This window comes from Sturnira hondurensis, unplaced genomic scaffold (genome assembly GCF_014824575.4).
Source record: "Sturnira hondurensis isolate 20B ecotype Veracruz unplaced genomic scaffold, ASM1482457v3 Scaffold0021143, whole genome shotgun sequence".
In the NCBI taxonomy this organism is placed as follows: domain Eukaryota; kingdom Metazoa; phylum Chordata; class Mammalia; order Chiroptera; family Phyllostomidae; genus Sturnira; species Sturnira hondurensis.
In genome coordinates, this window is record NW_028093774.1 from 2,632,347 (window position 1) to 2,659,074 (window position 26,728).

Here is a 26,728-nt window from a genome sequence, read left to right on the forward strand (position 1 = left end):
GACTAACAGGCTGAAAAGGGATCTGGGATGTTTGGGGCACAGTCATGGGACTGGGGGCACTGAGGACCCCCCACCCCCACCTGGGAGCTCCCTTTGGTCAGGTGCCTCCTCCCTGACCTCAGATTCCCCCCCAGGGTAGGGGGGACGGTGTGATCTCTCGATTTCTCCCAGCTTCCAAGTTCCCCGTTCCAAATCCATCCATCAAACACTATTTTGAGGGCGTTGGAGTGAAGCCCAGGTGTCTCACATTATCCCACACGCCCACCTCACACCCTCCAGAGTTCAGAAGTCTTTCGATCGGCATGTCAAGCGGACACATTTCCAGACTGGAGGGGCTCCGTGGGTGAGCCCTGTCTTCCCAGGAGCTGAGGGGCCACCTCCGAGCCCTGCAGGTCAGTGTGCTCCTGGTGGCAGATGCAAAACGATAACCTGAGTCTCTGGGTCAAGTCCCCTTCTTCTTCGAGGGGACAAGCGCAGGGAGAGACGCTCGAAGGAACCGTGAGGCTCAGAGGGCGGCAGAACCCGCTGGCTCAGAATAAGAATCCAAAGTAAGTTATGTAACAGATTGGGGTGTTCTCATTGTCAGGGAGCCATCCTCTCGGTCCCCGAGTCGACTGGTGTGGAGGTTTCCAGTTAAGGCCCGTTTACCCTTTCAGTTGAGACACAGCACCTGAGGGTCACACTGTCATTGGATATGGTGGCCACCAGGCTCGGGCACAGCCCTCCAGTGGTCCAGGCGCTCGTCCACATTTCCCAGCCTCCCTTGCAGTTAGGCTGTGTCACACGACTAGCTCTGACCAATGGGATGTGAGTCGAAGTGACAGGTGTCACTGCTGGGCTAAGGCAGTTAAGAGCCATTGTGACCCTTTGCCCTATTTCCTCTCTGTGGCCCTGGAGGCCGTGAGGGGTGGCGAGAGGGGCAGGAGGGCTGCCCCCCAGTGAGGCATAGGACAGAGGGGAAACTCGCGCAAACCTCTACGGCTGGGGATGAGCTGGGACGGCAGCGCAGCCTGGCTTGTCCTGGCTGACTCGAGGGTGGAGGAAAGAGCGGTGCCCACGCCTCCGGGAACCCTGACTCGGGATCTGAACTTTGCCAGGACGGGCTGGGCGGTGCTGGGCAAGCGGCAGGACTCAGTGTTCCCACCTGTGCACTGAGGGTGTACAGGTGCTGACACCTGAGCCACAGGGTGCGAGTGTGGGGGAGTGGACGCAGGACATCGGCCAGTGCCCGGCACCCAGGAGGGATGCGGACAGTGTCAGTGCTCGCCTGGAAGCCCAGCCCCATGACACCGCTCCCTCTGGAGGGTCACCATCTAACAGAGGGACAGACTCCTGCTGGCCAAGTTATGTCACCTTGCCGTACACGTGTGCCTTTGGTCAGAGTCAAGGACGCCTGTGTCTGGGGGCGAAACCCAGCACTTCTCGGAAGTGCGACTCCCCCGTTCGCCCTCCCACGCTGCACCCCCCGGCCCCCAGGCAGCAGAGCCACCCAGAGCCCGGCCGGCCCTTTACCTGAGCTTTCTTAAGAGGGCCCTTGGGGAACAAGGTAAAGGAGGTGCTGTCCCATCCTCTTTCTGCTGGAGCAGGCTGGTGTGTTCGCCTGAAGGGTGTCACAGGGATGTGAGTGTGTGGGGGGGGAGGGGCCGTGCTTCTGTTACACACAAAATGCTTTCAGTACAGACCCAGGAGACCTGTCTTGTACCCAATTCCATTTTCTTTAACGCTGTCACTTGCCACCATCACTACAAAGTAGTCAGGCTTTTGTTGCTTCTTGTATTTTATTCTTTGTTTATAAAACCCCAAAGTGAAAACGAAACCCAACCACAAACCAAGCTAACACCTTAGCTCTGAGGAGCGTCAGTGGGGTGCTGGCGTGTTGGAGTCAATCTCACGCGGAGGCTGAGCCTGCGCTTACTCGGGCCGGGGTGGGCTCCGAGGGCCCCTCAAGAGGCCCTTCAGCTCCTGAATGCTTCCTCCGCCGAAGCATGGCTTCCCCCATGTCTGTTGACGCACTTGGAGTTTGAAGGCTGCATGAAGCCCAGAGCTGGGGCAAGAGGTTGGCCTGGGTGTATGGAGGTGGGGTGGGGCTGGCAGGGTTCGGGATGGAAGGAGGAACCTGTCATTGTCTTGGCCGTGTGGCATTTCGAGCCCCGTTATTACTGCTCTTTTGGGGGTGACAAGGGGGGCCGACAGTTCTTGTCCACATCCTCTTTGCAAATAGAACACTGGATTGTGGGAAGGGCCTGCTGCCCCCGAGCCCCCCAGCTCTGCTGCCCCAGGCCTCACTGGTGACCGGGCACCCAGCAGGAGCATGTGGGAGTTCCCTAGGGCTGCCGTGACCATGTCCCGCCCACTGGGTGGCTTAATGCAAGACCTTCATTGTTTCTAGTCTCCCAGTTTCGGAGGCAGCAGGTCTGAAGTCAAGGTGTCCGCAGGGCTACGCCCCCTCTCAGGGCTCCTGGGGAGGGTCCTTCCTGGCCCCTTCCAGGGTCTGGGGCTGCTGGGCACTCTTGGTGTTCCTTGTCTCTGGGGACTGATGACCTTTCCTCCACGTGTCTCTCTGTCTGTGTCCTCTCCTTTTTTTTAAAATTTAATTTTTAGAGAGAGGGCAAGGGAAGGAGAAAGAGAAGGAGAGAAACACCAATGTGTGGTTGCCTCTCACATGTCCCCAACCGGGATCTGGCCTGCAACCCAGGCATGTGCCCTGACTGGGAATTGAACCAGCAACCCTTTGGTTCGCAGGTTGGCACTCAGTCCACTGAGCCACACCAGCCAGGGTGTGTCCTCTCCTTTTCTTGTAAGGACTCGAGTCCCACTGGATTAAGTCTACTCCTTAATCTAGTGTAACCTCACTCTGACTAATTACATCTGCAAGTACCCTACTGCCACAGGGACAGGGATCAGGACCCCCACATATTTGGGGGACACAATTCAACCCACAACAGAGCACAATCCATATTTACCAAGTGAACGATCAGCTGTCTGGGGAGTGGAGAGGCTGCTGGAGATGAAGAGGGAGGTGGGCAAACGTCGCGGGGCTGGGTGCCGCGTGTGCCCAGCTCTCTGCTCTGTGTCTCTCCTCTGAGGGCCCCTCTACTGGGGCCGCACCTCGGGCTGGCTTCCGATGGGCCGGGCAAGTGAGAGACACAGTCCCCACCCCAGGGCCACGCAGGGAGCAAGGCCCTGACAGCGACCACCGTGACCCCACAGGCTGGCAGGTGTCCGTTTAGAGCTCTAGGAGGATCTGGGAAGGTGTGCAGAGCGAGATGAGAAAGAAAATGTCCTTCCTTCCTTTTTTTTTGAGTTTTATTTTATTTAAGTGGGCTCTCCAAACTGGAGAATGCTTCCCCTCACGGTGCACTGAGTAGGGCCAGAGTTTCCCCTGCAGGTGATGGGGCCTGGGTGCCCCTGCCAGGGGCATGTCCCCATGATGGCCCAGGGCAGGGGCAAGCGCCGCTCCATCCTGGAGGCGGTGGCTCCAGGGGAGACTGTCCTTTGCAGGAAGGAGAAGAGCTGTCCTGGGAGCCGCCCGTGTCACCAAGGGCTCCGTGGTGAATCCATAATTAGGCCTCTGTAATTACCAGTTTGGATCTGCCTAGGACAGTAGGCCTCCCACCCCCTAATTTACCTTATACATTTATTCTGCTAAAAAAGTCAAAAATGTCAGTCTTCTGTGAAAGCGGCATAAATGAATTATCTCCCCGCTGACAGAAGGTGGGAAGGAGAGGGAAGCTTCAAGGGGACATTCTCCACTGAGAGTGTCTAAAAGCACCCCCACCCAGCAGGCACCCAGCACAGAGCCTGGGGGCTGCTTCCCGAGGGCAGGGCTGAGGGGAGGCCTGGGCTCCGCTGGGCCGAGAGTCCCACTTGAAGTTCCTGGTGGGCGGGGAGAGGCGGTGTTGCAAACCAGCCCCTAAGGGGGCTACAAAGCCTTGCCTGGCGGACGAGCAGTTTGGGTTCGGAGAGGCCCCCGAACAGAAGGGAGTGAGGAGAAAACAAGGCAGCTTCCTGTAAGATAAAGGGTCCCACCCGGCCTCATGCTGCGGTCCCCGGGACCCAGCACGTGCCCTGCCAGGGCAGAGTCCTGATGCGGCAGCGTCTCAGGGCCAGACCAACCCTTGCTGCTGTTCTTCATGGCCCTGCGATTGCTCCCAGGATTCTTTTTAAATATACATATTTTTAATCCTCATCCAAGGATATGTTTATTTTTTTTGAGAGAGAGAGAGAGAGAAACATCAATCAATTGCCCCCCACACGCACCTTCACACCCTGACGGGGGATCGAACCCGCAACCTAGGCCTATGCCCTAACCAGGAACGGACCTGCCACCTGTTGGTGTGTCGGAACAACCCGCCAACCAACAGGGCCATGCAACCAGGGCTCCCTTGATTCTTTTACAAAAGTATAAAAACCTACAGCAAGTCTTTAAAAACACTTTAGGAGGTTTGGGGGAGAAAGATCTCTAAAAAGCCCGTGGGATGGCTGAACACTAGTGTTCCGTGGCCGTCATTTCGGCATCGCCTTCCAGACTTCTCTTCATGGGTGGTCTGTCGAGGTCTGATGACCCTTGTGTCCCCACCTCTGAGGTGACACTTGCCCAGTTACCAGGAGGCTCTCTCACAGCTTTGTTCTGTGGGCTTGGCGTGTCCAGTGCCCTATGCCGGCGTGCAGATGCGGTGGGCCTAAGCCAGGTCCTGCTGGCTCATTCACGGACAACTAGTATGTGCCGCCCAGGGCAGAGGGGAGAAGGCAGGCTCTGCTGTCTGCTGCGAGGGGCTCAGCGCCCAGTGGTGTGCGGTAACCTGCTGGCAGATAAAGACCAGGATATCTTCCTGTGGGTATTCCCAGAGGTTAGGCCGGGCCCTGGCACATGGTAGGTGCTTCATCAAGATTAGTTGAATATGCCCTGGCTGGTGTGACTCAGTGGATTGAGTGCCAGTATATGAACCAAAGGGCCACAGGTTCGATTCCCAGTCAGGGCACCGGCCTGGGTTGTGGGCCAGACCCCCACTAGGGGGTGCACAAGAGGCAACCACACATTGAAGTTTCGTTCTCTCTCTTTCTCCTCCCCTTGACCTCTCTCTAAAAATAAATAAAAGCTTAAGAAAACAATTAGTTGAATATGTTCACAAATGAAATTGGGGGATAGTTACACTGTTCAGACCTGAAAGGAAAGGGCCGTCGTGTGCGCCTTAGACGGGGGTGGAGTGAGTCTCCTCAACCCCAACATAGAGCTTCCGTAATAACAGAAATAATACCAGTAACTTATTAAATGACTGCTGTGCGCCAGGCCCGCTGTGGGGCTTTCTGATAGACGGCCTGATGTCATCCTCACGATGACTTCGGTGTCATGTAGGAGGACTTGGGACTCCAAGAAGGGGAGCCGCTGGCTTGAGGTCTCCCGGCTCCCAGTGGCACCTGCGGGGGCGGGGTTTGCGCATGTGTGTTAAGCTGTTTGTCCCCTGCCCTGAGACCCTCACAAGGTTACTGGAAGGACACACACAAGTCAGAAAATAGAAGGGCTTTGTGCTCTGCAGCGGAGTGTACTGATTTGAGTTCTTTGTCTGTTCCCACGTTCAACCCGTAGACCCTCTGCCTCCTACCTGCCGCCTCTTGCTGCACCGCACGCCCGAGGGGCATTGCTCCCAGGTCTTCTCCACCTTTTCTCCTTCTACCTGTGTCTCTCTGCCTCTGTTACTTGGTTTCAGAGTCGTGGCCGCATTCCCTGGATTTTGCTGTCCTGAATGGGAAAAAACAACCTCTTCTATTAACTCCGCTTTAGACTTTGTTTCTTTCGGTTTTCTCCTCCCTCCTCTGTGTTGAGGCCCTGCACCAGCTTGGCGTTTGCTGCATTAGCTGCGTGCCCAGGGGCGTCTCCAGCTGCCTGCTGCAGCCTGGTGGGTGGTGGGCGCTGAATCTGGGGGAGACCGGGTGGTGGCTGTCCCCAGGCAGTTTCTGGCCCTGCCTCTTAGCTACTGGCTTTGGGCTTCTGGGCAGGAAGGCCTTTCTCTTTCCAGGATTAGATAAGGTCAACAGGGCAATGACATTAGTTCATTTCTCTTTGACCTTGCAGGCCTTGAAGGTCTTGGAGGAATTCTATAGCCTGTGACCAGGCCCTCTGCCTTACTGCTGTGCTCCCGAGGCCTTTGGGACAGGGTCAGGGGCCCACAGGTGGGCTGATTGTAAATGCTGAGGGCCTAGCACTGTGTCACGGGCTCCTGGTCCACCTTGCATATTCCTTGGAGCAGGGACGGTGTGGCAAATTCAGGTTTGTCTGAACGAGGAACCTGGGTGCCAGCCACCGCACACACGGCCATCTCTAGGCCCCAGGATCCCACGTTGTGCTCAGCAACAGAGCAGGCACTCGTCCCCGTGTGTTGTTGAAAGAATGAGACTCGGCAATGCTGATGAAGTGACTGCCACCTGCCAGAGACCTGGCCGGACGCCAAGGCCCCTTCCCACCGCTGAGACAGCCATCCCACGGGTGATGTGAGCCCTGCTGGACAAGGGAGATGGAAGAGCCCCAGAACGGAGTGCCCTCCTCCCTCGGCCCGGACCACGCAGCCTGAGATGCCAGCTCGGAGTCCCTGGCTGCATGAAGTGGCAGGATTTTGCAGGGCAGGGAGAGAACTCCTGGCTGGTGGGGAGAGAGCTGAGGTTGGCCCCGCTGTCACTCCTGGCAGGCAGGGTTCAGGGGGTGGATGCCTCATTCAGACCTGCCTCCATTTTTCTTTTAGAGATGGCCCCCAGTGGGCACTGTGGTGGGAGCGGGGGCTAATTGAACAACCTGGGAGCGAAGGCAGCTGCTGCAGTCCTTGTCACCTCCAGCCACTCGGTGGGAGCTCCACCGGATCGCGCGGGGCGTTCAGGGGCCGTGCACGTCAGTGGCAGGTGTCGCTGTCAGAGGTCGGTCAGGGCGCCGGTGCAGCTGGGAACACAGCACCTTGCCGCATCATTAATTACAGGAGGACCTGTGTGACCACGGCCCAGCTGAGTCCGTGGTGTTCAAGCTCAGTGAAAACTGCCCTTAAAGACCTCAGTGGGAAGCAGCAGCTTGGAACGACCCAGCTTGTCGTGGGAGGAGCCTGCCTTGGCTTCTGGGGAGAAATCGCCACTTGGCATGAATATGCTAGCTTCGAGGGCCTCCCTGCGCCCCTGTCCTGGGAGTCCGGGGCTGGCCTGCCTTTGCCCCTTGCGTGGGAACCATACCCCGTGGAGATCAGGAGGAGCATGGGAATAAGACAATTCAATCAACTCACAATAAAACATCCACAGCCTTTCATACTTTTTCGCTTTCTTTAACTCAATTTATTTTTCATTTTGTGGACAGAGATTTAGTCCGGGTATTAGTTTATGATTTTTTGCTGAAGGAATTACTCAACACACACACATATAAAAAGGAAATATTATTTTTATCATTTATTTTGCGCCATGTATACCATAGGAGGAAAAAAAGCGGAGTGAAATCACTTCAGTACCGCTGTGTTTTTCATTACAAAGTTATTACATATAGAAATTACTCCAAATTATCTGAAATGAATGGAAATTATGAGGTTTAAATTCCCCAGGTTACTGCAGGCACAGCTCTGGAAATTTATTTTGTCATCTTGCTGAACATAATTGCTACAACAAAATTTCTTCCATTTTACAACTGCAGCGTAACTTATTTATACCGGTATAGCTGTAATTCTACATCAATAAGTTGCATGGGAAGGAATACACAGGTGGTAATTGAAAACAATAATTTGTACTGAGGTCCAGGTGGAACGGTTGTCTGCGGAAAAGACTCCAGTTACTGTCGGCAGCAGCTCTGTGTCACGGTGGCCGTTTCCCATCCAGTTAGCCAACACCCCGCAAACCATCCAAACACCCTCAATCACATCTCCAAGGCTGCCAGGGCGAGAGCCGGGCTTGTCCAACTTCCCACCGCGGCCCGGGCACCCTGGTCCGGAAACCGAGGCTCCAGGCCCTGGGGTGGGGGTCAGGGGAGGCCCAGTGCATCTCTTTGCAGCCCCTGCCCTTCTCCTCTCATGCGTTCCAGGTTGCTTCTGGGTTGGGCACATCTAGGTACCCGGAGCTAATTAAGGTGTTTGATAGATTTCAATTGGAGTATGAATTCTTGCCAGAAACATCAACCATTCGATTCCCCAAACACAGCGCGCAGTGTTAAATCCACTAATGCTTTATACATTACTGTGTTCCTTCCCAGCTGGAATGTGTGGTCTGGGTACAATACCAAAACGGTCCCCAAACAGGCGTCCTCACTCTTCAGTTCTCTAATTGTTCCTGTTAAGCAGATACAAATAATGAAACTGCAGATGCCTGTGCTAAATCCCCACAGCTGATGAATCTGCCCATTCGGGTCCGGGATCCAGACTCAGACGTGAAAAAAAATGGGCCGTAAATCTGCCCTGTTTAGATTGCAGACCGTAGGAGACAGGTCCGAGGTGGGTGTCTCTGCCCCTGGCCCGTGTTCCATTTCAGGACACCCGTAAGAGGAAGAGAGACAGAGCGGGGTGGGGTGGGAGAGGGAGAGAGACAGGCAAAGGGGCTTTGTTGCAAGTTCAGTGGGAAGTGTTATTGCCACATCCATATTTTAGAAGCCATTGTTTCAAAGATCCCCAAGGCTTAAAATCACAGTGAAACCATTTTTTCCTAAAAGGACCAGGTTAAACTCATCCACTGAACCAGAATGCACAGCCATCCAGCACCTCGGTTTTCCCTGGGTGGTATTAATTATCTTTTGTTGCAGCAAATTGTCTGCCTTGTACACTGAGCCGAAAGTGTGTCTTCGAGCAGAGGCGATGTTTTAATGTGCGCAACTTCTGTCACTTCCCCGTCCTGTAGATCTGCTGTCCCGCCTCCAGAGCGCACCTGCCATTCCGACGTGTGCGGCAGTGGCTTGTCATCTTGCCGCCTTAGCCCTTGTCTGATGGATGGAGTGTGTTGTCTGGGGTACAAACTACCTTTGTTGAATTCACGCGAAAGCACACACGGCTGTTTCTAGAACTGCCGAACAACAGATGAGACCTCCCACCGCCCGTTCCTCTCCCAGCTCTGGCAGGCCCGGCCAAAACACGAAGCACGGGGCTGGCTGGTTTGTGTCTGTGCTTTCCAGTGAGTGGCCCCTGGCGGCGTCCCCTGCAGCCACGCCTGCCGCCCTGACGCCGGCCTCTCTCCTCTGTTCTTCCCTAAGCAAGTTCCCTCCGCTCCCCTGCTCCCCCCCAACTCCTCTTCACGGCTTCCCCCAGTAGTTTTCAGAACCTTGGTTTGGAGGAGGGAACAGAGCTTGCAACTGAGTCAGATTCCTCTACAACTCCAGTGCAGCATTTATGGAAACTTTCTCCTTCTCAAACTGCTTAAGGATACAAACTAATTAATCCTCCCAGTCTCATAAAACCCTTGTTAGAAGGTAGTCATTATTGCCTCCACCCAACCCCCCCTCATTTCCTATCACCAGACACCTCACGGCTGCGGCAGTTCTGACAGCCCGAGTCAGAACTGAAAATTCCCTCCTGGTTCTCAGCTCTTTCCCCAGATGAACGGTTGTCACTTCCTTTCCCCGGCTTGTCTGGGCTTCCGGTAGGGGAGATGGATGGTCCCTGGACCACCAAATTCAAACTGGTGTGTGTGTGTGTGTTGCACGTTCAGTCTTACAGTTTGGAGACTCGGGGACAAGAGGGATAACAGCAGAGAGACCCTTTCTGTACTCACGCCCCTGAGTGCTCGCCCACGCGCCCGCCCCCACGCCCGCCCTGCTGCCGCTCCCATGTCCCTGCACACTGAGGGTGGCACTTGCTGCAGTCACACCGTCCTCACCAACGGTCTTTCTCCCGGGCCGACCAACTGCGTGATGCCAGTCCCTACCATATTTGAATCGATGACTCAACGAAAGAATTAAAATTAGCAAGGCAAGAAAATTCCAAATGAGGTGAGAAAGCTGTAGAAACAGTTCCAGATCCCCTAGTACCGAGCCATTCAATACCATTTCTGATGACAGGGCAGAGCTAGGAACATTCCATGTGGGTGTGAGGCTTTTTCATACACGGGGAGCTGAGTTAAGTTTTTAAATTTTTTTTTAAAGAAAATAATACATGAATCAGGAACAGTGACTCGGGTTTTAACCCCTTGCAGGCTGCAGCTGTGAAGACAGCAGGCCATGGGACCTCTTCGATTTCCTAGGGTTTGCCTATGCTCCACACAGGTGGACAAGAGTCAGATCGCCTGACCTATGAAGCCCAGTGTCACTGACAGAAACAAATAAGGTATCGATGACGTCATGTCTGAACGAAGGCAAGCTAGCAGCTAAAGGTTGCTACATTCCGTTTCTGCAGAGAACCAGCCAAACAATTGTTAAAAGGCGAGCTCTGTGGTCCCGCCTCTGCTATAAGGTGGCAGAGCAACCCCTGCCGTACCCCCTCCAAATCCAGCAGGCAAAACCTTCCTTGACTGTCTCTGGCGCTTAAATTTGCTGTAGTTTTCACAAGTGACAGGAAATAATTCCAGGAGATATGCCAGGAGGCCCCAAAGACCTCTTTGGTCTTTTTATGCTTCTGGATGTGATTGCTCCTAGAGCCTCCAGGACCGGAGTGAGGAGATCAGGACCCTCTTGGGAGCCTCATTAATGGGAACATAAATAGGATTTGCTTAGTATCTCCACTGCGGTTTCCTCGAAAGTTAAAACAAGTCAATCCACCAATCAGATCGATGCGTTTTATTTATCTTCATCTTCCCGGTCAATAGTGTTCATAGACCCCGAGGAATAGGAATAGTTCGCTCCTGCGCTGGCCCCACACCTGTGAATACGGAGAGACTTGCCTCCGCTCTGCACAGATTTTCTGCAGAAATGTTGGGAGCTCCCACGTCTTCTGACACGAATCATCTTGATTCTTTCCACATTTTTGTAAACACATAAAATATAACAGCTCAGAAGGCAAAGAACATTGTAGAATCTCCTCAAGACGCCACCTCAGTGAAGAGGGAAGGGTGAGAATTCTCCCAAGATTTTGAAACAAGAAGCCCTGCGGGGTGGGGAGGGTCACAGGCCGTGTCACCCGCCCCCAGTGGTGTGTCACAGGCGGCACACAGGGACTCAATGTTCCACACGGGATGAATAAAAACTCACCCGGATTTGACGAAAGGATTTCTGGTCTCCGAACTGTTCCTCTAAAAGAAATTTAAAGTGTCCGAGAATACGGGGCGTCGTCTGCCGGAATGCACTGTGAAGCTAGAAAAAGGAGAGCAAGAAAATATTTGTGAGTTCAAAAGCTTTCTGATATCTGCCGTCCCCCGCCCCTGCGCCCCCCCTTCGCCCCCGCAAAGACCGTGTAGCAAAAGTGCCTTCTCTTTCCCTGACTCTAATCCTCATAGAGTCCCCCGCCTGGGGTCCAGCACACAGTAGGCCCGCTGCAGGGAGGCGCTGGAGAAGTGAGTGTGAAGTTGTGTCGCACGGCGGACCACCGAGCACCTGCACTTTTTCCTTTATATTTTCACACGTGAAGCACCTGTATCCCCTCTCCGCCTTATTGGGGATGGAGGGGATTTTATTTTAGGCAGAGCCTTGGGAGACCAAGGGATGGGGTGTGTGTGCACACACGTGCGTGCAGCGACCTTCTCAGAAGGTACTGGATCCCCTGCCTGCCTGGGGTTCGGAGGAAGGGGAAGAGAGATCAGCCTGTGGCCGGAGCCCCGCCACCCTCTTCTCGCCCAGCCCGCCTGTTGTCTGGGCACCCAGAGAGTGGAGAAACAGTAGTGTGGGCCAGCAGCCTGAGCGGGGCGGGGTCTAGAGAGAGGTCAAGGTCGGCGGAGAGGCGGCTATTGATCCGGCTTGGAACTCGAGACAGGGAGAGCAGCAAGACTAAAGGGGGAGCTGTGAGACCAGACATTAACAGCTTTCTGCGCTAATGGTGCCCGTGCCAGACGCACAGAGGGAAAAAAAGGAGACTGGAGCGGCAGCTGGGATTGCTCGCTGCCTGCGCCTGGCTGCCTCTCCGGAGAGAAGGAGGAGGAGGAGGAGGGCGCAGGGGCCAACCCTGGGCTGGGCAGGGCCGGGGCCGCCTCTCCCCGGCCGCCGCGAGGTGGAGCGCGCCGGCGGGCGGTGGCGTGTCCGGCCCTGCGCCGGCCGGCCCGCCCGCGCGTCCCTCTTCCCGCCGTCGGGGCAGCGCGGGGCCAATGAGGAAGCGCTCCTGTGTCTGTCTCGGCCCGTGCCGCCCCCTGCCCGCTACTTCCTGCCGGGGTGGGGCGGAGGGTGCCCCCTCCCCAGACCTCGCCGCCCCAGCGCGCCGGAGGTGGCAGCTGCTGCCCGGGCCCCCGAGCACCCCGCGCGGTCCGCGGAGGGGCCTCTTTCTTGAAGGGGGCTGCCGCGTTCCTCGCCCAAACTCAGCCCCCTTCCCTGCTATCAACCCCCGGAGGGCGAGGGTCCACGGTCGGGATTTCGGGCGCCCGAGAGCAAGCAGGCCCAGGCGATTTGAGTCCAGACCTGCCCCCACGCGCTGTGTGACCTTGGGCAAAACGCTAACCCTCCCTGGACTTCACAACGCCAGTTCTCAGAAAGAAAGCTAACTGCTTTCTCAAATTTAATAATTGGGCGAGTTGGGATGGCCGGTTTATGGTTTTCTTAAGAAGTTTATTGAAGGTGCGTGTGGGCATTTTTTCTTATTTAGGACACTTTTCTGGAAAGATTTTCGATGTGGGGCGGCATGCGAGAAGGAGGTGCTTCTAGACTTTGGACCGCGTGGAGGTGGGGTGTGGGTTGGGGGTGGTGAGCAGCTGCGTGTAGTCCCCGGGGAAGAGGTGGGGAATGCCGACTTGCCCTACCCCACCCCCCTCCACCCGCTGTGCAGAGGACCCTGCAGCCCATCTGAAATGCTACATGCTAGGGCACATTTTATTGTTATTATTGGTGGCGGTGGTGGTGGTGGGGCGGAGTCATTTGGGCAGGGAGCTCTTTCTGTCCTCGCTAATGGGCGCTGCGCACTGTTAAGTAGTTAGTATCGTCGCCGCACCTAAGACCTTGGGGGCGAACCAAAAACCAGTGTGCCCCCGAAGGAAAAGGCCCCGAGGGAGTCCGCGCGCCCGGAGGCGTCACAGCCCATCCCCTGGTTCGGTGAAGCCGCCCAAGCCGGGCCTGGGGGTGGGGTGGGGTGGGTGCAGCTAGGCTAGCCTGCCAAGCCCAGCCCGCAGCCAGGCCCCGACCCGCCCCGGCCTCCTCCCGCCCGGACCAGAGAAACCCTGAGAAGGGAGAGCGCTGTAGCCGCGTGGTGGCCCAGCCCCGGGAGTCAAGTCATCAAATAGACAGAATTGGCCGTGGCCTGGGCCGGGAAGGGGCCTGTCCACGCAGACCATGGCCTGTCCTTGTCCTCGGGCCACAGGTCAGGCCCCTACCACTCATCCTGTCCTCGCTGGCTGGAGACCGAGCGAGTGACCAGGCAGCTGTGTCCTTCCCTCCCCGACAGGCGATTTCAGGTCTTGCCCTGGGCGGAGCAGCACTTGGGGGGAGGGGTCTTTTTCCAGGTTGCGGTCATTGTCCGGGGTGGGAGGGGATTGGGGGACCAGAGAATCTTCGGAGATGTGGTCACCCTAACTTCTGGGTCAGCACGTACAGGTTCCTCTCCCACGTGGAGCACCTCTACTCCGGCACCCCTATGCTTCCCGCGGACCCTAAGAGGGTGGGGACACGTTTGACCCCGAGGAGTTAAAGGGGTGAGGAGGTGGGAGCGCCCAGAGTCGGGCGAACACTCCTTCCGGAATGGGACTCGGACAAGGTGTCACGTTCCTCCTCCCCCAAGTGTGCTCTGAATTCTCTTCCCTTGGTATCTTTCATTTTGTCCCCTTGGCTCTCCCAGCGTTTGTACTACCAGGATTTACAGGGAGACACTTTTGGGAAGTTTAACCCCATCCCCCAATAAAGCAAAAAGTAGAAACAACCAAGCTACGTTCCGCGGAGACGAGCAGTTGACCATCTCCCCCAGTCCCGGTGCCCACCCCACCCCTCTTCTGCAGCACCCCCTCCCGCTCCCCCCTCGGCCCCCCGCGAGCCCGAAAGACCTTTCGGTGGGCGGGTGGGGACTGGCGTAGGTTCGAGTTCCACACACATCCCACTCCGCCCCCCTCCTCAGGGGGTCCTGTTCCCTGGAGGGGAGGTGGAACAAGAGGATTTTCTTTTATTTAAAAATGTCCTGCCCACCGTCCTCCTCCCCCTCCAGCGCTGCCAGTGCACGCGGAGGAGAGCAGTGTACAAAAACGCCGTTTGCACGTGTGGCCGGCCTGGACTGCGGGTGTGCGCCCGGGCGAATGTGTGTGTGGGTGTGTGTGCGCGCGCGCGCCAGAGAGAGTGTGTCTCTGTATGTGTGTGTGTGCTTTCTTGTTCTCTTACAGGGTACAATGTTAAAAAGCCACCGCTAGTCGCCCCCAGTGCTCCGACTCTCTGGGTCTTTTTGTCTCTCTAGTGCAGATTAAACGTCACGTCCGCACTTGAACTTGAATTTTATCCCATTGTACAGAGGCAGCCCCAGCCATAGAGAGACCGAGAGCTCCCAGAGAACCCGGACTCCGCCATCTTCACGTTGCAATCTATAGCTCCCAGTCCGCGCCCGCACCGACCCAGGCGCACTGGGCGAGCCGCCCCTCGGCCCAGCTCCCCCCGGGCCCGCGGCGCCAGGGGAGCGCGGGGGAGCGCTCGCGGGGACCCGGCAGCCTCTCCGGCCGGCGCCAGCCTGCCAGGTGAACTGGGAAGGAGCCGATCCTGGAGTCCCCCCAGAGCCTCGGAAGGGTCAGGCTCCGAGAAAAAAACAGGCAGCCCGCAGAAAACCCAGAAACAAGCAAACCCGGACAGTTTTACATTGCTTCGGGTTTTTTGAGGGGGCGGGGTGAGGGGGTACGAGACAAGTCCCCAAGTTTTCTTTGCTTTCTTTTCTTTTCTTTTTCTTCTTTTATTTTTATTTGTTTGTATTTTTTTTTCTTTCCCCCTCTCCTGGTAGAGGTGCGCTTTCCACCTACCAGACCCTGAAAGAAAGTGTCAGGAGCCGGTGCAAAATCCGGTTTAGTTCAAGAAGACATTTGGAAGTCCAGGAGGCCAAGCAGTTTGAAGAAGTGCAAAGGATTTTTTTTTCATTCTAAAGAACATATTTTTAAAGAAACCAGCCAGTCGGCGGCAAGCAAGCAACAGCAGATTTTTTTTTTGCCTCTTTCTCATATTTTAGATCGAGGGTTTGCTTTCCTTTTTATTATCTTTTTATTTTTGCAAACAAAGCAAAAAACAGCATAGAAGAAGGAGCAAAATAAAGAAGAAGAGGAGGAAGAGAGGGCAAGAGAGGAAGGGGGGAAAAAGCCAAAACACCAACCCGGGCAGAGGAGGAGGCGCGGCGGCGGCGGCGGCAGCGGCGGCGGCGGCGGCAGCAGCTCGGACCCCCTCCGCCGGCTCCCCTCATCAGAGCAGCTCTCCGGGCGATGCCAGAATAGATGCCGGGGCAATGTCCCGCCGCAAACAGGGCAATCCGCAGCACTTGTCCCAGAGGGAGCTCATCACCCGTAAGTGTCTGCGGCGTGCGCGCGAGGAGCCGGAGGATGGGGCTCCGGACGCCCGGGGCTGGGGACAGGGAGCCGGGCGCAGCCAGGCCGGGCGCCCGGGCGGCCCGCGAGATCGCGGAAGCAGCGGCGTCGGCCCAGAGCCTGGTGGGGGACCAGGGGGGCCATAGGAAAGTTTCTTTGCAGCCCGGGGAGTCGGGGCGCTGCGCGGTCAGACGCGCCCGGGGCTCAGGGGCCTGCGGAGCGGGTGCTGGGCCAGGGAGGGGACGCGCAGGCTGGAGGAGGTGTGTAGGTGCGCGCGGAGCCCGGCTGGACCCTAGTCCCTCCGAGCTGCGTGTGTGTGGCGGCGGCGGCGCTGGTGGCGGGGTTTGCAGAGGAGGGGGAGGGGGCTGGCGGAGAGGAGGGGGAGGGGGAGCCGGGAAGTGGGGAAAAGTTGGCGAGCGCGTGGGTCCGCGCGGACGGCGCGGGCGGAGGAGCGCGGGGTGCGCTCAGGGCCGGGGGAGACGCAGGTCGCTCGGCAGCCGTCCTCCCCAGGGCTCCCGGCCGCTGCACCAGGCCGGGCAGGGCTCCGGCGGCGCGGGTCCTGGGATTCCGCAGCCGCTTTTCTCGCCCCTCCTCTTGCTATTTGCTAAAGAATCCAGCTGCGCGGCTGTTTGCCGGGCTCTAGCAGCACCCCCACCCCCCATCTCCCCACCTCCGCGGTCTCCTGGGATGATCTGTTCTCCCCCCCCCAAAAAAAAAGAAAGGTGGGATTGGGGGCCGATGAAAAATCCTCGCCATGGAGGGGGGAGGTTGTCAGCTAGGAGTGGGAAGAGAGGGATGTGCTTGTAAAATAGTAATAAAAAAAAAGAAGAAAATGAGAGAGACCTATCAATTTCTTTCCCACCCTTCTTTCTCAGTATGTTTCATCTTTTGTATCTAAATAAACAAGGCAGGTCGCAGTGGAAATCCATCGGCCGAAATCGTGTGGATTTCAAGCCACTGGCGGGGCGGGCAAAGTCAGGCGGAGAGGCCGAGAGTTGGGCTGATTTAGCGAAGGGAGAAAACGAGCGCGAGCGTGAGCGGGTCGGTTCGGGGCTGGCCGCGGAGCTCGCCCCGGGTGCCTGCTCAGCGGCACCGGGAAGGTCGGCTCGCGGCGCTACCCGCTCGCCGGGCCGGCCGGCCAGTGCTTCGTGGCGCGGGAACATTTCCCCGCGGTCCTTGCTCTCGCTCTGCCTCGGTCGCTGTTGTTATTTTTTAAAAATTATTGCAGTAGAAATAAAACATCCTCTGGGTGCCATCGAGACAGCGGAAAGGTTGTGTCTCGGCAATCCTCCGGGCACCCCGGGCTGGGGCCAGGCTGCCCGCGCGGAGCTGGAGAGGACGGCGCGCCCAGCCGCCGCCGAGGACTGGCTGCGGGGCGGCCGAGAGCCGAATATTTATGTTATATTTTAAAAAAATTTAAATAAATAAATAAATAAATAAATCTATATATAAAGGGGTTCTCCCCTCCCCTGAAAACCCAGCATAGAAGCCATCTGCTCGGAGCAGTTGCTGCCTCCATCGCTCCTTTGTTACGGCAGATACCTTAGTAAGAATTTGCGGATTTATTATTTTTGGGGGGAGGGGAATAAATATTAAAGTGGGGTTCGCCCTGGGAGAGGGATGCCTTGGGAGGGAGGGACGAGGGCTGCCCTTTTATTTTTCACCATTCCATCCTGAGAGAAGACCCTCTGGCTGAATTTAAAACATCGCGTTTGGCAACCAAATTTGAGCCTGGTTTGACCCAGTCCTCTTTTTGGCCAGTTGACATTTGGTCTTCTACCAATAATCAATCACTTATCCCCCTGACCCCCCCCCCCCCACCACCACCTTAGATGGTGGAGTGGTTGTTAGAATGTCTGTACTTGCAGATGCCTAATTTCTCCAGGAGGCAATTGGCCCCACATAGCTTCTGTATAATTGCAAGAGTTGTTTTTGAGGAGGGGGAAGTTGGGGGGGGGGCGTCGGGGAAGGGGGAGTCGTCAGGGGTGCATTGCTAAGCTAGCAGCTTCGGAAAAGCAGCCAGGCGTATTTGCAGTTGTGTGTCAGGGGGAAGAAGCAGGTAGGTTTGCTGGGCCCTTGCTTGCTCCTCTTCTGGCATTCCTGGGACATCAGGAGAAAGCCCGGACCCGAAGAGCTGGGGGCAGCTGGGTGTGGGGGGTGAGGGGTGCCTGGTGGGCTATCCTTCCAGGCTTCATTGGCTCTGAGTCTCTCTCAGCCTCGCTCAGAGCGCTGCTGGGGAAAGCCAGCGCTGAAGCAGTGGCAGGAGGGCAGAGAGGCAAAGGAGAAGGGAGGTGGGGTCAGGGAGACAAGAGGGCAAAGGGTATCCTGCCTGCCTCTCAGGGCACGGGAGCCCAGTGCATGTGCAGGGGTTTCAGAGGGGAGAGTGGTCCAACCAGTTTCCAGACAAGGCTATTTATTATCAAAAAGCAGCTGGCTTTTCTGTCTGTCCTGTGTCACTCGGGAGGTGGGAGCACAGGCAGGGGAAAGGCAGGAACTGGGTGCCATCTCGGCTGCGTGGCCTGGGGGTGCGCTCCTCCACCCTGATGCAGGAGCTGTGGGGTGAAGGTGCTCTGGAGTCCTGGCCCGCACAGTGGGTGCTGTCACAGCCTTCACCTGGGCTTCACATTTTAGATTTTAAATGTGAAAGAAACCACCTATAACTCGGTACAGCTCCAGCTGGGTGGCAGTCCGCCGGCCTGGGGAGCGGCAGCCTGGGGTTCTTGAGGGATGATGCAACCCTAGATAACGGATGGTCTGGGAGACACCAGGAGCACACAAATAGCCTCGATGATCTTGGGGTGGGTGAGTGGATGGACTCCTTAATGAGCTGGTTAAATTTACAGACAGGACCAGTGAGAAGAGGAGGGAGGGCTGAAAGAGTGTGGGAGACAGCTGGGGAGGAAAACCTGGGCTTCTGGTTTGTTTCAGATGTTTGACCCAGATGGATATGGCTTTTCACATCGGAGGACAGACACAGCTATTAATAAAAACAAACAACAACACAGTGACAATAGTGAAGAGGGGAGAAAGGGGGACCTTGATGACCAGGCAGAGGGAAGGGCCGCGAGCCAGCTGTGCAGGACAGGGCGAGTGGAGAGGGGTGCGAACACTGGTCCATGAGGTCGCTGAGGCTTTGGAAGAGAGTGAGATGTCGATGGTGATACCACCACCCCGGTGAACGCGATTTTTCAACAACCCACCAACAGGTTTCTTGGGAAGATGAGCAATTTTCCGTCTGAATTCACGATTTTGCAAAACAACTAGAGACCTAAGATTTAACTCAGAAGTTAGGTTGTGCTAATTCCATGGTTACCTTTAAATTAGGTTTTGCCGTAGCTGTGTGTTTGGAAGGCGGCCGGGCTCACAAGGATCTTCACTCCCAGGGGGTAGTAGTGTATCTCCAGTTGCCCGCAGATCTTTCAAAATTGGGCCTCCGATAAATTTCATAGGCCCCCTTTCTTTGGTAGTTGGTGGGGTGGGGGGTGACGTTTGTGTCCCTTCTGCACAGAAGGAAACCCCATGTCATTAGAAGTGTGATATAAGTCAGCTGCTCTGATTCCACGGGAGAATAAAATGTGTTCATCAAAGGTGTTATGCCAGCCTGATTTTATTCATTTGTAATTCACACCTGAGAGAAAACAGCCGTGAGCATATTTTAACAACCCCTAATATTTTAAAGGGTATTCTTCGCCTCCCTGAAGATTACGTAGTTGCAAATTTCTTTTTATTTTATTTGATTTTTCCTTTTTTGAGGGGGAGAGGTGGCTCTCTGCCTATGCTCTGGCCTTGGTGATCTTTGGTCTTCAAAATAGTTCCTCGTAGAAGAGGAGTCACTTCTCCAGGGCTGGAGTGAACACAGTGGCTTTGGGGAGCCTGCCTTAGGGACAGGAGGCAGGCCAGGTCAGAGGGCCGGGCATGGTGCCTTGCTGACCACCGCGCAGGACCAGGACCGGGTGGGTCCTCCAGATGGAAGCAACGGCCAACTTTGGGCGCGTTTGACAGTGATCCGCGCGTTTGACAGTTCTCAGTGAAGGTGGAGCAGGCAGAGCAGTCCCTTTGCAGACACAGGCTTCCAAGGGTGGAACGCGCAGGTTTCCGGCGCCTTCTCAGAATCCAGCTCTGGGAGCTGGTTTTTGCCTGAGAACACGGCTTGCACCAGCCTTTCCTTTTTCTTTTCATCTCCCTTCTCCATCGCTTTGCAATCGCTGTTGCTTGTTGTGATAAAAGACTTTCCAAAATAAACTTTCAGTTGCATTGGCTTCTGGTGGATGGCAGGCAAGCCTGAGGAGCCGCGCCGCGCCTGGCGCCACTTGGCAGCTAGGGGGCGCTCGGCGCCCGTGTCATGGCTCGGCGCCTGGGCTGCGAGGGGCTGGGACCGGCCTTCCGCCGGCAGCCGTGGCCCTTTGCGGGGCTGCAAAATGTCTTAAGTGCGAAGTTGTAATATTGATTTTCCTGCAGGGATTTGAGCAGGGAAGAAAATCAGAATATAAGTTTGTGAATCTGTTTTCAAGCTATCAGTACTGATGTATAGGCCCTCACTCGACAGATGGGGGCTTTTTTCTTTTTCTTAAAAAAATAATTAAAATGGTTAGCTTTGAATGGTGTGTTCCCCATCCCCCGCCCCCCATTAACCTGTGGCATTGACTTCCTGAAAATTCCTTTAGGTTGCTGAGGCATCCCTGTCCCTGCGAGGGGGACTGGGAAGTGGTGCATCATTTTGTCCCTTTCTGGGCCGCACGTCGCACAAGTAGGGGACAGCTGAGAACGGGTGCTTCGGGGAATCATGTACCTAAAACAGCTCGGTGAATGGAAATCCTTTTAGCCCAGATTTTATGACACTTGGATTCTCAGTTCCGTTTATCAGGTGATGTTCCCACTGTACTTTGGGAAATGGCACCGCTCCCCAAAGATATAAAGTGCCGACTCAGATAACGTGTGGAACTTTGTTTGGAGGGGGGTTGTGCTTGCTGGACCTGGTGTTGCTGATGCCTTTCAGCCCAGTCGGGGCTCCTAGCGGGTGGCTTTTAAAGAGGCTGTTTCTCCCTAGATGTGCACCCCAGGGCTGGGGAATACGTGAGCTCTCGATCACGGGATTTCTGGGTTATTATGCCTTCTTCAAGTTCAAGGAATCTGGAGACAGCCCAGTTGACCCCGAGCCTTGGACTTGAGTTCAATGTATGGGCAGACGAAGTTCCCCTCCGACAGGAAAGCGTGCTCTCTTTTAACCTGAAAGAGAAATAAATTAGGTCAGACAAAAGCTGAGTGCGGTCCTCCGCTGCAGGAGCCTTCCCTCTCTGGCCGGCACGCTATCTGATGATTTCTCTCCTTCATTTAATGTTTGAACCGAGCCAGTTGCAAGCGTGTTGTGGCCGCGGGCTCACTCGACAACTCCGAGATGAAGCAGCCCTGTCACCTGGCTGCCTCAGGCTGGGCCACGGCCTCTGGCCTGCAGAAAACCATTAAAAACATTCTCTTTAGAAATCCCCAATCCTGTGCTTTGGAACTTGGGGGAGTTTCACGAGCTGTAACTAAACACAGACCACAGACATGACAGAGCTTGAAAAAATATATGTGTCTATTGGGGGAGGGTAAAGATGAGGTTCTTGACCTTGGGGGGCTGTCTCCTGAATCTCCTGTGGCTCAGGGAAGGACTCTCTGGTCCTGCCATTAGCTGCAACTCTCCAAGGACTTTGGCTTCTAAGTTGAATGCTGTGTCACATTTGGGAGGACAAGGGAAAATGACTGCTCTTTGGGGACTGTGCCCTGCTCTGCACGGTCAAGTTATTGATGCCGGCTGAGCATCCTTCTCTGAAGGTGGTGTTAGCTGTAGGAACGCCGACATATTTTCAACGGGGAGAGCACACAGAAGAATACTGGGGATGAATGAGTGTCTCTGTCACCCAGCTGCTCGGGGCATGGCATTGTCATTGAGGCATTCTTTATTTACTGACGACGGGGCCTGGAGTCCTGTGTGTTATGTGGTGCCCCCTCCGCCCCCCTGCTGCTCCCCACTCCCACAGATCTCTCTTTCCCAGGGAGACAGACGTCACCGAAATCTACTCCCCTTCTTCCCCTCCCCAAGAAGAGCTGAGTGTTGACTGCCTCCCCTGAGCGGTGATTTTCCCAAGACGTGAATAGAAAGCGCGGAGACCAGGCTATTTGGAGGCACAGGAGAGCTGAGGGGCACACTTCCTGCACGATCCAGGGAGGGGGGCTAGGGGAGAGGCACCGTTTTCACTGGCAAAAGTGACACCGAATATGAGATTTGATTAATGGTGCCACCTTCACGGAGACTTTTCAGCCGGCCGGCATTTTGACATATGCAAGTCTTTTGTGTAGTTGGTGAAACTCAAGAAATTCATTCGGTTTTTGTTGTTGTTGTTGTTTTGTTTTCTTTTTCTGAGGTGGCTGATAATCTGCTTGGGGGTTGAATTAGGCAGGCTGAGCTATTTCACTGTAATGAAAGCCCCGACCACACAAAATTAAGCAACTTCAAAGTTAAAAAAAAATCCTCTGTTTTACATAACTTTTTCGTGACCCTCTTCCACTGAACTGCTGAAATACAAATACGTTTGTTAATGTTGTAAAGTGAGTTCTGGATTCAAACAACACGCCAAAAAGCGGCTACAAGAAGTCGAGTGCCAGGGGTGTGGCGATTTACGTGGGCTTCGGAAATCGGGGTGCTACCGGGGAAAAGAAACGGGGCTGCGTGTGAGCTCGACCTTGAACGTGCCCTGTGGAGAGCAGCCCTGGCCCTGCAGTCTCCGTGTCTCCCTCAGAAGGTCCCCCCTCCTCTGTGAGCTTGCGGCCCATGTCCTGGATGGAGGGCCCTTCTTTTCTCCTGCCGAGCACCTTTGAGAAAGCAGGGCACTCAAGAAAACAAGCCTCTTCATTTGGCCGCAAACATGCTTTTCCATCATCTCCTTAGGAGCCCCGGTGTGCTGCAGAAGATTTAAGGCACGTGCAGCTTTATGGGATGTTCTGAATGTGTTTCGGAGGATTTCTGTGCACCGTGATCGATCCTTTTTTAAAAGAATGAAATTGACTATTATTTGTCAACACGTAGGTCACTGCATTTATTGGTGTCACGGACGTGGCTTTTTTTTTTTTTTTTTAGTAATCTTTTGGTAACTGACTGGCAGGATCTGTGAAGACACCTGGACGCTGTTTTCCTTATTTATTTGGTCCTTTTCTGCTTTTGAGTGTGTGAGACCCGGCCTCCTGAGCCCAGTTTTGGGGGTTCTGAGAGGTGTGTGCGGTGGGCACAGGGGGAAGGTTGGATTCGGCCTGTGGAGCGAGGTGAGGTGTTTTCCAGGGAGCTGGCTTGGACCAGCCGAAAAGTCCTGGCACCAGCGGGTGGGGTGTAGCACCCTGTGTGTGTCTGGGGCTCTTGGCGCCTTGCCCTAGCCCATCCGGGCCTGCCCCTGGGCTGTGTGGCCAGGGTTCTTCCTGCGCCCAAACCTCTACTTGCATCAGCCGTCTTGACTTGTGGAATGCAGGCCAGACCCAGGCCTCCGCTGCCGCCCCCCGCCCCCCCAGGCCCCGTCAGCCAGACCCCTGGTCCTTCTCCTGGAACGGGAAACCCACGTGGCAGACAAAGTCGTGTCCTGGCTGCCTCTTGGTCTTCTGCCTGGACATCAGAATCCTGAAAATTTCATCTGGAGATGGTGCACCGGTCTGGTCCCGCCAGTAATTTGAGGGTGGTGGGGAGGTGGCCTTTGGAGGATCTCGGGCGGGGGTGTGGGGCCTGGACCACTAGCCCTGGGACACCTGGAAGAGGTGGACGCCTCAGATCTTCTTGAAAGAGGGCAGGTGGTCAGGGGAGAGAGTCCATCTGTACGACGTGTCCTGCTTCGGGTGCGGCCCCGCTGTGCCCTCCCAGCGTCCAGCAACAGCCCTAATAAGCCTTGCTGGCCATGGGAATTCGGGGGGCAAATGGGCTGGGATCTGGACTGCAGCCCCCACTTCCAGATGCGTCTTCACCCTCCGTGGCCTCGGGAGGACCCTCCTATGGCCGGCCTGGTGGGGCTCTTCATCACTCCCTGGGCTGGGAGGACGCCACCCAGCCCCTTGGGCCTTCCAGCGCCCTCTGGTCCTAGATTATCCACTCCTTCTCTCTCCCATCCCCCTCTCCCGCGGTTGTTATTTTCTCTTGGAGCCAATAAATTAAAAATTGACGGCAGCGTGGCAAGTGTGGTGCTCTGTTGAGTGTGTGTGCCGGGTGTGTGCCGGGTGTGTGCCGGCCCCTCCCCGAGCCTTCTCGGGGAGGGAGGGGGGCAATCCCCGAGCAGATACCCACAAGGTGGCGAGGAGTCGTCTTCGCAGGAAGCAGGTGGCAGGTCCCCTGTCGGATGCAGGGCTCGGCGTAGAGATGCAGCCAGTTCTTGTAAACACGCGAGCACACCGCGGTGGTGTCTGTGACGTTGGCGGCATACGATTTTAAGACCCTGGCACCCCTCCCCCATGCCCTTCCCTAGCCCCCCACCCCCTGACTCAACCCCCCCACCCTGTCACTGAAACAACGGTTCCATGTGTGTTTCTCCCGGACTGTGGCTTAGCCATGGAAGGCGCAGATCCGGGTTTGAGTCACCGTAGGGTGAGGGGACAGGGGCCGTGTGCTGTGTGTGCAGCAGTGCCCTGGGGACAGCAGGTGGGGCCTCTCGCTGGAATTCCCCGAGGGCCAGGTGCAGGGGCAGTTTTCAGAGATGGACCTGGGAGGGCGGGGCCTGGGGCCCCCCTTGTGGTAGAGATCATGAGCCAGGTAAGTCCCTGCTAAGCCTGCGCAGCTGCCGGGGGCCTGTAGGCTGCCTGGCTGGGCCTGTGCTAACCATGCCTTTCTGTTTCTGTCTTCTGCCCAAACGCCTTCACAGCCGAGCAGGGGGCACGGGCGAGTGTGTCTTAGGATGAAGCGCTTCCGCGTGCACGTAACAGCCATGTCCATTATTACTTGTGAGTCCTGATTTCATTGCTTCTAAATGCATTCACCTGCTGGGAGGAGGCCCAGCACTGTACATAAAATGTGGTTTTGTTGTAAAAAGAAAATGCATGTGTGTGTAAACACAGAATTGTGTGTGTGCTTGAGGATTTAACATCTCAGGACCCACCCCCACCTGACATGTGGCTTGGGGACCAGGGGCCTGCGCACCCACCCCTTTTTCCTGTGAATGAATCAAACATCGTCGTGATCTCTTTGCCTCAGCAGCAGTATTTTCTAGGGCCACCTGGCGTGGGGCACCTCCCACGATGGCACCCGTCCTCTCCCAGAAAACCTCCTTCTGGCCTTGTTTTTGTGAGGCCTGAGTTTGCCGGACACAGCAGTGGGGCTGGGTGCAGGGCCTGGGGATTCGAAAGGCCGATTCTGTTCGCATGTGGCTTGTCTCTTTCCTGGAGCTTGCTCGTCTGCGGGTGGCAGTTGGGACCGCTCTGCCTGGCACGCAGAGGCTGGCTCTCTGAGGCTGTGCGGGGCCGTGCATCTTGGTGCCCGAGGCAGAGGAGGGAGGCTTCTAGGGGCCAGGTGTGGCCTCATCTTACCCTTCTCGGAGCTGAGCCCAGTGGCTCTTTCTCCTTTTATTTCTCCCATCAGTGATACGGTTCTCAGAAGGGACGCACACACGCACACACACCCAGCTTGGTATCCGCCTGCCAGCGGAAACGAAACCACAGCCTGACTTTGGGGGTGTCTCCCCGCGCCTTGGGTGTGAGCTTTTAAGGCTCAGTGAGCTGTCTTGGTCCCTCTGCTCTGACCCAAACGTTGGACAGTTTGGGGGCTCAGGGTGCCTCTGCTGCCTGGATGTCAGGGATGCTATTGCCACAGTCCTGGGGAAGTGTCTCTTGCAGCAGGCCCCACGCCCCGGGGTGGTGGGGGAGAGGAAGCCCCATTCTTGGAGCTGGGCGAATGCCTTCTTCATCTGGAGTTTTACTTTCAGCACTGAAAGTGGGGCTGGGGAGAGTGTCTGGTGGGTGTTTCTCTGCCTCCTGGCTCCCTGCGGAGGCGGTGAGCTGGATCCCGGATCAGGGGGTGGAGACCCGAGTTCAGAGAGGCCTGGGCACACGGGCCCACGCCGCCGCCTAGGTGGGTTGGCCGTGAGGGGACTGGAGGCGGAACCTGACCTGCGGGCAGCACAGTGAACAGGGGGGTGGGAGACTTTCAAACTCGGTTGCCGGGGCTTCCTGGGCTGGCAGGCAGGCAGGCAAGGAAAATGAAACGGCAGGGGCTGTCCAGTCAAGAAAAGCTGACCAACTGTTACAAAAAAAAGGAGGAGGATGCAGACAGAGCTGTGCAGAGTCCTTAGCAAAAGATAGAAGGGAGCGGGGGAGGGGCCTGCTTCCAAACAGGCGCATGGGACCCTTGCTAATTTATACATCAGTCTGTGCTTCTTTGGAATTACAAAATGAATCTGAAATTATGTAGCTTTACACCCCCCAGCAGAGCGGAGCTATTTGCGCTTCTAGAACTCCTTCCTGCACAGGAGGAGAGCCGGGGTCGAGGCTGGGAAAGTTCATGGAGAGCAAAGCAGCACACAGGCAGCCAGCGGAACTGAAGGTGAAGTTAAACAGCAGGTGACACCTCCCGCCCCCGGGAAGGACCATGGGGTTGGGAACGGGGGTGGGCCCACTGTCACCCTTGTTTATTTGTATCCAGTGGCCTTACGGACGACGGGGCAGCGTGCCCAGCCTGCCCAGGCTGCCCAGGCTCTCAGCGGGATCTCGTCCACCTTCCCCATCACCCAGCTTCTCCTTTTCTTTCTTTCTTTTTCTTTTTCCCTTTTTCTTTTCAGAGCATTTCCTTTGTGCTTCTCTCTCTGTCTTTTTTTTTTAACAAAACAATATTTTGACACCCTCCTTGCATTTAGTAGAGTTCCGTCTCTAGAAATGGCGCACAATACGTCCTTATATTTCTAAAGAACTGTTTTCACAGCCCTCTCCTTTGGCTCTGAAATTACGTATATGTAATTGGTAATTAAAGGTGCGAGCTCTTCAATATCAACAGTATTGCTCAATGTTAGATCATTAAAGGGGGTAGAGGCTCCGAATAATTATCTTTTCCCTCTGACGAACTGTTCACAGGAACCCAGTCCCCCCCAGAGCCGCCGTTTGGTGGGAGGGCTGCGATTACACCCTTAACCATAGCCAAGCATCTTTGCATAAAATAAATTGGTAAATTAATTACGAAGCGTTG

The 26,728-nt window shown here is 55.7% G+C and overlaps 1 protein-coding gene across 5 annotated transcripts in view; it reads left to right on the forward strand.

Moving 5' to 3' along the window:
- The first annotated feature begins 14,510 nt into the window (after positions 1–14,510).
- BCL11B (BCL11 transcription factor B) overlaps positions 14,511–26,728 on the forward strand; it is a 91,136-nt gene continuing 78,918 nt past the window's right edge. For all 5 annotated transcript variants that reach the window (XM_037031224.1, XM_037031226.1, XM_037031225.1 and 2 more), the window contains exon 1: positions 14,511–15,528. In XM_037031224.1, coding sequence (XP_036887119.1) covers positions 15,471–15,528 — 58 coding nt within the window. In that variant the 5' untranslated portion in view covers positions 14,511–15,470. The remainder of the gene's footprint in view (positions 15,529–26,728) is intronic.